This window comes from Symphalangus syndactylus, chromosome 18 (genome assembly GCF_028878055.3).
Source record: "Symphalangus syndactylus isolate Jambi chromosome 18, NHGRI_mSymSyn1-v2.1_pri, whole genome shotgun sequence".
NCBI classification, from domain to species: domain Eukaryota; kingdom Metazoa; phylum Chordata; class Mammalia; order Primates; family Hylobatidae; genus Symphalangus; species Symphalangus syndactylus.
In genome coordinates, this window is record NC_072440.2 from 65,479,941 (window position 1) to 65,492,038 (window position 12,098).

General features: G+C 49.5%; 1 protein-coding gene across 1 annotated transcript in view; it reads right to left on the minus strand.

The window, feature by feature from the left end:
• Positions 1–2,752: 2,752 nt before the first annotated feature.
• Positions 2,753–12,098, minus strand: part of UBE2L3 (ubiquitin conjugating enzyme E2 L3) — a 59,809-nt gene continuing 50,463 nt past the window's right edge. The window contains exon 4 of the mRNA XM_055252375.2: positions 2,753–5,273. Coding sequence (XP_055108350.1) covers positions 5,119–5,273 — 155 coding nt within the window. The 3' untranslated portion in view covers positions 2,753–5,118. The remainder of the gene's footprint in view (positions 5,274–12,098) is intronic.

Consider the following 12,098-nt stretch of genomic DNA (forward strand, 5'->3'; position numbering starts at 1 on the left):
CCATCTGCAGCACTTTAACTGCTTTCTTGCAACCATGCCTGTGAGCTGGAATCACTGTACAGTTGCTCCTCCTGCTGCCTAGCCTCCACCTCCTCGCCTCAGCCTGCTGAGATCTGGCCACACTCCTGCAGGCTGCTGGCTAAGGCTGGGAGAGGGGGGGCCTGGTTAGCTGGGGGTACAGATGTAGCTCCCTTGAGGGGATTCTGTTATGGAAGTGTTCTGAGAGGAGGAGGCAGCTGGTTGTGCAGCTCTAGGCTCAGGAGAGGTGTGGGTGGGCAGGAGAGACCTGGGGGTCTGCACAGATGCTAGATGAGTGGCTACTGTCACCCAGGCTGGAGTACAGTGGCACAATCACGTCTCTGCAGTTCTCCACCTCCCCAGGCTCAGGTGATCATCCCACCTTGGCCTCCTGAGGAGCTGGGAACACAGGCATGCCTGGTTCATTTTTGTATTTTTTTTGTAGAGATGGGGTTTTGGCATGTTGCCCATGTTGGTCTCAAACTCCTGGGCTCAAGAGATCTGGTCGCCTTGGCCTTTCCTAAAGTGTTGGAATTACAGGCGTCAGCCACAGCACCCGGCTGATCATGAGCATTTGAGTGAAGTGAAGCCAGGCACAGTGGCTCACACGTATCATCCCAGCACTTTGGGAGGCTGAAGTGGGAGGATCACTTGAGCTCTAGAGTTCGAGACCAGCCTGGACAACATAGTAAGACCTCATTTCTGTTATTTAGAAAAGAAAAAATAATGGCTGGGCATAGTGGTTCATGCCTGTAATCCCAGCACTTTGGGAGGCTGAGTCAGGAGGAAGGCTTGAGGCTAGCAGATGGAGACCAGACTGTGTAACATGCCAAAACCCTGTCTCTATAAAAAATACAAAAATTAGCCGGGTGTAGTGACACGAGCCTGTCGTTCCATCTGCTCAGGAGGCAGAGATAGGAGGATTGATTGAGCCTGCGAGGTAGAGGCTGCAGGGAGCAGTGATCGTGCCACTGCACTCTAGCCTGGGTGACAGAGTGAGCCTGACTCAAAAAAAAAAAAAAAAAGTGAAGTGAGGGGGCATAGACTGGTAGGATAATCAGGCCCACCTGATTATAATGAGGCCCACCTCACGAGGTGAAAGTGATGACCTGTTGGCGTGGTGACTGGGGGGTTGTGGGGGCAGCAAGTGTCTTAGCCAAGTGGTTATCCACCCATTCAGCATTGGTGTCTGGAGGGTCCACTCTGTGCTAGGCCAGGGCTGGAGCTGAAATGGCCTGGTCTGCAAGGAGTTCCCAGTCTGGTATATACAGGGACAGTCATCCAGTGTCATCCAGTGACACACAGAGGAAGATGTAGGAGAAACCCGCAGCAACATGTGGAGCCACAGGGGGGTTTCTGAACTTGGCCAGCACCGGGTGTAGAATGCTCTCTGCAAGTGACTTCCTTCCCAAGGCCTCAGTTATGGCCTCTGCACGGTGGTCCTTTCCACTCTGATCCTCTGAGGCCTCCAAGGTTCCATAGGAGCCCTCTGTGAACAAGAACACTTTCCAATAATCTGGGAAATGGCCACTTACCAGGCATGGCCCGGGCTAGACACTGCACTGCACTGGGAGCAATGGTACCCTCAGCTCCCCTCTGTTCTGGGTTGGTGCCCTTCCCCCATGCCATACCGGGAAGCAGAGAGAGAAGGAAGAGCCAAGCAGGACAGGGTGGGAAATGCTGAGAGCAGCTCTGGCTTCTTTTAGGGCTGGGTTAGATGGCACCAAATGAAAGGAGAAGCAGCAAGGGGCAGCAGGTGACAGAAGTCAGGCTGCAGCGGGTACAGGAGTGATGAAATGGATGCTTATTTCAAGCTGAACAATTAATAGTGAACAAGGCCAAAAATGGTGGCTGGTGGCTGTAGGGAAGAGGAAGTTGACAGAGGGGCTTAAAGGTCTCTGGCTTTGGGGAGGGTGGTAACTGGCTGTTTCTGGGCTCAGAGGGACCCTGTGGGAGGAAATGTGCCAAGTGGTGGAATGCAACAGGCTCTGCAGTCAGAATGTGAACAAAAACAGGCCAGGAGTCTTGGTTGTCTTTAAAAGCAGGGATAAAGATGCCACAGGGCTCTCCTGAGACTCAAGAGGGTAAAGTGCTAGGTATGTTAAAGGCTCGTAAAATGACACCCCAGGAAGCTTCCTTCCCCGAGACCTGCAGATCCAGCTGAACAGTGCAGGCCTGGTCTCAGCTGGTGTCAAATTCCAGGCAGGGAAGGCCTGGCCAAAAAAGTCCCGGGCCTGGCTGAGCCCTTGCTGAGTTAGCACCACTGCCACAGCACCCTGGCAGCGGGCCGTACTGGGGACTCAAAGAGTGTTTCTGGCTGGCACCATTCATGGACATGGCCCAGCTCCATCCTCAGGCACACGCTTATTAATTCTGTGACCTCTTGGGACCACAGGTTTGCCTCTTCTAAACATGCATTGTAACACTCCCAGGGGGCTCCAGGATGACCCACGCATGTAAGTGATGCACTCACACGTTAGTCCCTGTCCCCTCAAGGAGACGCCCAAGAGCGCCCTCTGCAGGCCCCGACTGTCTGGAGTCTCTAGCTTTCTTGTTGATTATACCTCATCTCCTTCCCTCTAGGGAGGCAGGAACACCTCTATGTGGAGAGGCTGGGAATGGGGAGAGAGATCAGAAGCCCCAGGACCTGGGCCCCAGAGAGCCCTCCCATCTCCAAGAGCATAGGCCCTTGGCACTGCCCACTCCCAGGAAGGAAGAAACCCACACGACTAACCAGTGTCTGAGAGCATTTTATTAAGGGCAGCAGAACGGGATCGCAGCATCTTAGAAAGCCTATTCTCTGCCATGGTGGGGAGTAGGGAGCAGAGGGAAGGACCCGGCACACTTCAAGAAACCAGGCGGGTGTGAATTCCTGAGTGAGCTTGGGCAGCGGTGGGTGGCTGCTCCACAGCTCGCCCCTCCTCCAGAGGACCCAGCTTTTTGGTTTTGGAGCAGCCAGGGCTGTTCGCCAGCTTGCTCAGAGCCTACCCTGAAGGCATGGCTGGCAGGAGCAAGCCGCCCAGGCCCGAAGAAGAGACACCCACTGGCTCGAAAGCCAGGCCTCTGCTGATGGGGCCAACCCTGGGGTGCCAGTGCCAGGGCTGAGAGTCCCTGAGGGGCTGCTGGCACACAGGTATCCTCCCGTGGTGAGCAGAGCGCAGTGAGGGGGTGACAGGCAGGCAGAGCTACGTTGGCAGAAATACGAAGCAATGGGACAGTTTCCAAGAATGGCAACATTTCTGGATCCAGAGAAGCAACAAGAACAAATGGTGGCTTGTTTGGATAGCTTCTGACAGAATTTGGCATTTTATTACAAACTGGAGTGTGAGTGAAATAAAATCCATCATCACTTTTCTGCTAATGAAGACAGATGTGGAAACGCCAGCCCAGTGCCCTTGCCATCCTGGGCACAAGGGAGTCTCCAGAAACCTGCCTTTGGCGTACCTAGGACAAAAGAAGCTGAGTTCACGTACACACCGCAGGGGCCACGCGCCTGAACAATGTTAGGCTGCCGAACCTGCCCATCACTCCCCACTTCTGCACAGACCAGACCAAGCTGTCTTACATGCCTGTAGGCCCCGGAAAGATCTCAAGTTATAGAATTAAAATTAAAACAAAAAGCAAAGTTTAAGTCATCTTCTCCACAGGATCTAGTCCCCCCCAAGAGCCAAGAAGGGAAGCCGCCAGTGGCAGAAGCGGGGTTGGTGACACATGGCATTTGGATCGTCGGCTTCCTTGGGGTGTCAGAGCAACATGGATTCTCTACTAGTGCGGGGACAATCCCATTTGCCTTGAAAAGACATTAATATTCAAATCTTTACAAGTTTATCTGATGATAAATTCTAAGGTCAATTTTTATTTCTACAAAAAAAGGCAGTCAAAACAATATAAAACACATTGAAAGGATATTACTGAGTGAGCTTCAAGTGGAGCTTGACTCTGCAAAGGCTGTGAGTCCAAAGGGAGAGGAAGTCCGTCTTGTTCCCGGGCTGGGCTGGCTGCTCTGGAGGAAGGGGTCAGCAGGGGCCCAGGCGACCCCAGACTGGTGCTTTAAATAGCCGAGTCCTGCTAATTCCAATCCTACAAAAGGTCAAAGTGTGCCGAGGGAGGGCTGTGGCAGGGCCGCTGCACGGAGAAGTGGAGAGCAAGCTCCGTGGCACATTCGGATGAAGCTTGGTGACAGATGAGCTGGGAATTTCAAATGGACATTCTGGCTGTAGCTTTGCCTGCAAGGACCAGCAGATCTTCTACAATGGCTGCAGGGAGAAGTGCCAACCTGGGACCTCAGGAGCCTTTCTGGCGAGATTCATCACACACAGTGTGCACAGCATCCTCCTGACTAGCAGGCTCCCCATTTCGGGGCCACCACAGACCTGTGATTATAGGGTTTCTCTGTGCAGGCCAGGCCAGAGGTCAGTTACACACACTGACATCAGGGCTTGCCCAATTAACTGATGTTACTGTGGTAACATCAGCTGGAGTTTCACACAAGAACTGAGGAGGACTGGACGAGGGGTGTGGCTGTTTGTTCGTTTTTAAATTTTTTAAAAGGATGTTATAAACTGGAGTCAGGAGAATTTAAACCAACTCCCACACTGGGCAACAGTCCCACACATGCTAAGAAAAGCCACCAGGACCGCCAGGGCAGTCTCTTCTCCTTTGTGGAGGCAGGCCCGGGGTCTGGGGAAGTAAGTAAGTGAAAAATAAACTCGGTGCCAGAAAGTGGGAGTGGCAAGGGTAGGGAAGAAAGGGAACCACAACCTTTTTTTTCCTTTTTTTTTAAACCTTATGGGTTAAATGTAACTTGAAGATTTTGGATAAAATTGGACAAGAAAAGAAACACCATTCTTTTGAAGTAGATTGAAGCAGTGGTTTTTAAAACAAAGAGAGCAGAACTAGAACATCTTAAATTTTTAATCCTTTCTTTACAGGTTACCTAGACCACTTTTGATTAAGAAAACTGTAGAAAGTTAGTAACTGCCACAAGCGAACGCCAGGCGGTGGCACGTGTCAATTTCCACAGAGTCCTGCTTTGCGGGGTGTCTGAATGCACTGCACGGGGTCTCTGCTCACACTTGCTGGAACCAATCATGGCAGATTTTAGTCCACAGGTCGCTTTTCCCCATATTTCTTTGTAAACTCTTCAGCATTCTTACAGAATTTTTTACGGTCCTTAGAGTATTCTTCAGCTAGGTCAGCCCGAAGCGGGTGCTCGGGCTGGGGGTCATTCACCAGTGCTATGAGGGACTGGATTACTGCCAAGAGAAGGACAAGGCATGGGGGGTTAACACAGTCTCAGAAATGGCACCACTAATCCCGGGAACAAAACTCTGGCTTTACCACTGGTTTACAGCTAATGTGCTTTTAAGCCAAAGCTGCCTCCTATTTATCCAAAATTCTGACAGCCAGAAAACTCATCTTTCCTCTGTGATTAGGAGACCTTGATGGACAACAAATAGCTAACACTACAGTGAATAATTGTTCACAGTGATGTGCTTCCGCCTCCAGGAAGCCTTCCTGACCTGACACCTGGGGAGGTCTTAGCCCTCAGTCACTCCCAGCCCTTTTTTCTTGGTGGGGGGTTGGGGAGGAGAGAGGGTCTCACTCTGTCACCCAGGCTGGAGTGCAGTGGCACCATCTTGGCTCACTGCAGCCTCAACCTCCTGGGTTGACCTCAAGCAATCCTCCAGCCTCAGTCCCCTGAGTAGCTGGGACTACAGTCGTGCACCACCATGCCCAGCTAATCCAGTCCTCTTGTGCGCTCTGGAGATAGGAGGCCTAGTATTGAATTGCCCACTCTCACACATGCACACAGGGTCACTTTCTTCAGGGCAGGACTGGGTAGAACTTCCCTGCATCAGCCCAGCACCCAGCACCATGCTCGGCTCAGGGAAGTTTCGGTTAAGGTGACTGAGTGGGCACTAGAGAGAAGGGTATGTGATGGCGCTGCATTTGTCAACGCGCAACGACCCAACTCTGGAAGACCCTTAGGAGTTTCTGAACCCTCTAGAAAGGGTCACTGGGGCCAGCCAATGGGAAGCTGACAACTGCCATCGCATCACATTGTCAAGACCACAGGCAGATGTCACGCTGATGGCTCTGATGGGTGCCACAGTACTCCCCCTAGGTGCTGTAGCCCAGACGTGCCCCAGGGTGGAAGGACAGTGTAGAATCAGAAGCAGTTGCTACCCACACCTCCTCACATACTTTGCCACAGTTGCCCCCTGACCCTGTCAGGACCAGCACCCTCAGAATGTTCCCACTGTAAAACGGTGCCCCTCTTCTCCGAACTGCTGATGCCACAAATTCCTTTTTATTTTTTTTAGACAGTCTTGCTGTCACTCAGGCTGGAGTGCAGTGGCTCAATCATACTTTACTGCACGGTACCCTCAAACTCCTGGGTGTAAGTGATCCTCCTGCCTCAGCTTCCTGAGTAGCTGAGACTACAAGCACATGCCATCACGTCCAGCTTTTTTTTTTTTAACCCAGGCTAGAGTACAGTGGTGCAATCACAGCTCACTGCAGTCTGATCTCCTGGGCTCAAACAATCCTCCCACCTTGGCCTTGAGAGTAGCTTGGATTACAGGTGTTAGCCACCACTCCTGGCCTAGTTTTTTCTAGAGATGGGGTCTCACTATGTTGCCCAGGCTGGTCGCAAACTCCTCGGCTCGAGTGATCCTCCCGCCTCATCCTCCCAAAAGTGCTAGGATGACAGGCATGAAGCCACTGCACCTGGTCAGTTCCTTTATTGAGGGCTCATATTGTTCATTCAGCATTACAAGAAATGGATTAAAATGCTGATGCTAGCCAGGCAGATCACCTGAGGTCAGGAGCTCAAGACCAGCCTGGGAAACATGGTGAAACCCCGTCTCTACTAAAAATACAAAAATTAGCCAGGCATGGTGGCCCATGCCTGTAGTCCCAGCTACTCAGGAGGCTGAGGCAGGAGAATCGCTTGAACCCGGGAGACGGCAGTTGCAGTGAGCCGAGATCGTGCCACTGCACTCTAGCTTAGGTGACAGAGCGAGACTCTGTCTCAAAAATAAATATATAAAACAAAATACTGATGCTGGCTGAGTCATATGCAAAGGCATAATCGTTCAACAGCACACACTAAGTGAGGGCCACAGCACAAAGTACTCCTGGCCTGGTGTCCAAAGCCCACCTGCCTAACCTCTGCTTCTTACTGTGCCTGGTGAGAACGGGAAAGAGAGAGCTCCTGTGACCACAGCGGGTAGAGGTGACGCAGTGGGGCAGAGGCGAGGAGGGCATGGTGCATGCAACGCTAACAGGTTCTACGTTTGTTGGGGCTGGGGGGTGGCTGGGTAAGGAGGGTGGACTGTGAACAGCCAGCAGGGGCAAGGGGCCTGGAAAGCTCCCTGCAGGCCAGGGTGGCCTCTAATTCAGTCTCCAAGACTCCTCGGGGGTAGATGGTATCACCTCCCTGTACAAGCCACCTGTACCTCTAGAGGCAGCAGGCCCTGGAGGTATATTTTTATTTAATAAATGAAGCCCACCCTTGGCTGACTGGCCACAGTGTATTTCAGTGCACACCACCCTCGGTGTGAGACTGCTCCCTTTTCCTAGCTGTTCTTGACTTCAGGGTCGTTAATTGAGCCACAGTCACCTAACAGCACAAATAGGTGGCTCCCCTTCCTTTCCCATAATTAGAAATGGCCCTGTAACAGGAGAATTACCATCGCATTAGCATTTTAGAAACCTCCCTGGGCTAAGGACAGGCTGAGTACTTTGTTAGGGGCAAGCTCAGGAGTTTTCACCTCACTCTCTGATATGAATACTTAGGCTCTCTACTTCTCACTATCGTCACCTTGGTAACTAATGCAGAGGTTGGTGGCTCACACCTGTATTCCCAGCACTTTGGGAGGCCAAGGAGGAAGGATCACTTGAGGCCAGGAGTCTGAGACTAGCCTGGGCAACATAGCAAGACCTGGCCTCTATAAAAAATAAAAAATAAAATTAGCCGGTCGTGGTGGTACATGCCTGTAGTCCCAACTCCTTGGGAGGCTGAGGTGGGATGATTGCTTGAGCCCACAATATTGAGGCTGTAGTGAGCTGTGATTGTGCCACTATACTCAGCCTGAGCGACAGAGCCAGACCCTATCGCAAAAAAAAAATAATAATAATAAATATATATATATTTTTTGAGACGGAGTCTCACTCTGTTGCCCAGGCTGAGTGTAGTGGCACAATCACAGCTCACAATCTCGGCTCACTGCAAGCCCCGCCTCCCAGGTTCACGCCATTCTCCTGCCTCAGCCTCCCGGGTAGCTGGGATTACAGGCACCTGCCACCATGCCCAGCTAATTTTCTGTAATTTTTTAGTAAAAACGGGGTTTCACCGTGTTAGCCAGGATGGTCTCGATCTCCTGACCTCGTGATCCACCCGCCTCGGCCTCCCAAAGTGCTAGGATTACGGGCGTGAGCCACGGCGCCTGGCAAAATAAAAATTAAAAGACCTATTTCTCAGAAGATGCCATTTGTCTATTTCATTATTTTTTATAGTTTCACTTTCACTAATTTGATCAAGTCTGAATTTTTTTTAATTGAGATGGAGTCTCACTCTGTCACCCTGGCTGGAGTGCAGTGGCACAATCTCAGTTCACTGAAACCTCCACCTCCTGGGTTCAAGCGATTCTCCTGCCTCAACCTCCCGAGTAGCTGGGACTACAGACATCCGCCACCACGCCTGGCTAATTCTTTGTATTTTTAGTAAAGATGGGGTTTCACCGTGTTACCCAGGATGGTCTTGATCTCCTGACTCATGATCCGCCCACCTCATCCTCCCAAAGTGCTGGGATTACAGGCATGAGCCACCATGCCCGGCCTCAAGTCTGAGTATTTTTAAATTTACTTAGTAGTTCTGATAAGTATTTCATTCTTTCTCTGTTCCCTTGGGTGCATTTCTGGCTCCTTATCTAAACTATAATAAACTTCAGCTGAGCTGAACTTGTTTTGCTAGTAAGAACACTTGACAGATAATGTCTGCTTTACAAACTACAACTGTGGCCCTCTATCAACATTTTTCATATATAGGACAGCATATTAAATTATATTTTATAAACCATCCAGCCCTGGGTTCTTGGTCTCTTCTGTGACCCAAATGCTCCTCAGAAGTATTTTTTTTTCTGCAAAATGTAGGGGCTTAAAAACATACAACAGGCTGGGCGCAGCAGCTCACACTTGTAATCCTAGCACTTTGGGAAGCCGAAGTGGGCAGATTGTCTGAGCTCAGGAGTTCAAGACCAGCCTGGGCAATACGGTGAAACCTTGTCTCTACTAAAATACAAAAAACTAGCCAGGCGTGGTGGCGTGTGCCTGTAGTCCCAGCTACTCGGGAGGCTGAGGGAGGAGAACTGCTTGAATCCAGGAGGCGGAGGTTGCAATGAGCCAAGATTATGCCACTGCACTCCAGCCTGGGTGACAAAGTGAGACTCTGTCCCCACAACAACAACAAAAAAAAAACCAAAAAAAACCCACACAACAAATTAGCCAATTTTACCTTTTACTCTCACTATATTATCATCAGAGAATAAAGCCTATAATATTTCCTTCCTTTTGTTCTTTTTCTTTTTTTTTTTTTTTAAGACGGAGTTTCGCTCTGTCGCCCAGGCTGGAGTGCAGTGGCAGCAGCTGGAACTACAGGTGGCCGCGACCACGCCCGGCTAATTTTTTGTGTTTTTAGTAGAGACGGGGTTTCACCATGTTAGCCAGGATGGTCTCGATCTCCTGACCTCGTGATCTGCCCGCCTCAGCCTCCCAAAGTGCTGGGATTACAGATGTGAGCCACCGCGCCTGGCCCTTTTGTTCTTAATAACAGTTTCTCTGCAATAGCGGATGTAAGCAATATTTGTGATTTCCCCTCCTTTTCATAAAAATCCAGGGATCTTCATTGTCAAAGAATAAAATGTCAATGTACCTTCAACCCAAGAAGATACGCAATGTTGTAGCCTTGCATGGAATGTGCTTAAAAAAAAAAAGGTTTTTCTTTTTTTTTTGCCTCCCAAGTAGCTGGGATTACAGATGCCTCACCACGCCCGGCTAATTTTTTTTTTTTGGAGATAGTCTCGCCCCGTCACCCAGGCTGGAGTGCAGTAGCGTGATCTCAGCTCACTGCAGCCTCTGCCTCTCGGGTTCAAGTGATTCTTCTGCCTCAGCCTCCTGAGTAGCTGGGACTACAGGCGCATGCCACCATGCCCAGCTAATTTTTTTGTATTTTTAGTAGGGACGGGGTTTCACTATGTTGGCCAGGATGGTCTGGATCTCTTGACCTTGTGATCCGCCCACCTCGGCCTCCCAAAGTGCTGGGATTACAGGCGTGACCCACCATGCCCAGCCTGGAACATTTTCATCCCCCAAAAAGAAAACCCACTCTCAGTAGTCACTTCCTATTCTCCTCCTCCCAGACCCTGACAATCACTAATCTACTTTATCTCAATGGACCCACCCTAGTCTGAGCATCCCATATACAGCTGAATTTTATCTGTAGTGCTTATGTTCTATAAACTTGCCATGAACATTGAATTAATGATAATGAATCATTGCTCCTAAGGGAAACAGAGGTTTAGGTTCAAACAAGCCTCTGCTCACATTTTTGCCAGCTGATTAATATATAACTTTATGTGTGTTTAAAGACATCTTATTTAATAGGTAATATTGACTCAGTAGCACTATAACTCATGCCCAAATAAAGCTTATCTCACACATGTATTTTCTCCAAAAGGCATATCATGACCTTCCTGTGCTCAGGAATACTAGAAAGCACTTCAGCACCACGTTTGGGGCCAAAACAAAATCACCAGCAAAAAGCACAAAATCCAAGAAGTGTGGCATTAGACAGCCCACTTGCTTCAGTTGAGAGCTGAAACAAGAAGGCAGGGCATCGCACTGTTCAAACATACAACCTCAGCTGGAACACGTGCATGAGGTACTTCAAATTTTTTGCTGCTCTGCACATGCACACATCTGTGATAGACCACAAGTGCCAAGAGTATTGATTTTGGGGCTACAAAAAACTTTAGTGAGTAGGCAAATTCGCAAACACAGACTCTATGAACAATGAGGCTCAACTACAAATGGAATCATATAATATGTGGCCTTCCGTGGATGGTTCTTTCATTTAGCATATTTTCAAGGTTTATGTACCATAAGGCAGTACTTCATTGCTTTTTATGGCTAAATAATATTTCATTGTAGAGATACACCACTTTTTTGTTGTTTGTTTTATTTTGTTTTGAGACAGAGTTTGGCTCTTGTTGCCCAGGCTGGAGTGCAATGGCGCAATCTTGGCTCACTGCAACCTCCGCCTCCCAGGTTCAAGCGATTCTCCTGCTTCAGCCTCCCAAGTAGCTGGGATTACAGGCGCCCGTCACCACGCCCAGCTAATTTTTTGTATTTTTAGTAGAGACAGGGTTTCACCATGTTGGCCAGGCTGGTCTTGAACTCCTGACCTCAGGTGATCTGCCCGCCTCAGCCTCCCAAAGTGCTGGGATTACAGGCGTGAGCCACCACGCCCCGCTCACATTTTGTTTATTCACTCACCAATTGATGGACATTTGGGCTCTTTCCACTTATCCATTGTGAATAATGGTGCTATGAACATCTGTGTACAAGTTTTTATTAGGCATATGTTTTCATTTCTCTTGGGTAGATATAGCTAAGAGTGGAATTGCTGGGTCATATGAGCATCTTTTCATATTACTATTTCTTCCATTATGCTTACTTTTCTGTACTTGTGGATGGCTAAAGTGAGCTAGAGGTTGTGAATTGAGGAGGTCAAAGAACTTCAAGGCTGGATCTGGGAGAAGCCATAATTGGGAATGCTGAAGTTTCTAAGGACAAGGGCAGGAGACAAAAATCATGAGCAGGTGCTCTGGGGACAACGGAAGAGCGCTGGAAGATTACAGCAGGAGGGTGGCACAAGTGGCTTTCTCTCTTTCTTTCTTTCCTTTTTTTTTTTTTCGGTACAGACGGGGTTTCACCATGTTGCTCAGGCTGGTCTCAAACTCCTTGGCTCAAGCAATCTGCCTGCCCCAGCCTCCCAAAATGCTGGGATTACCGGC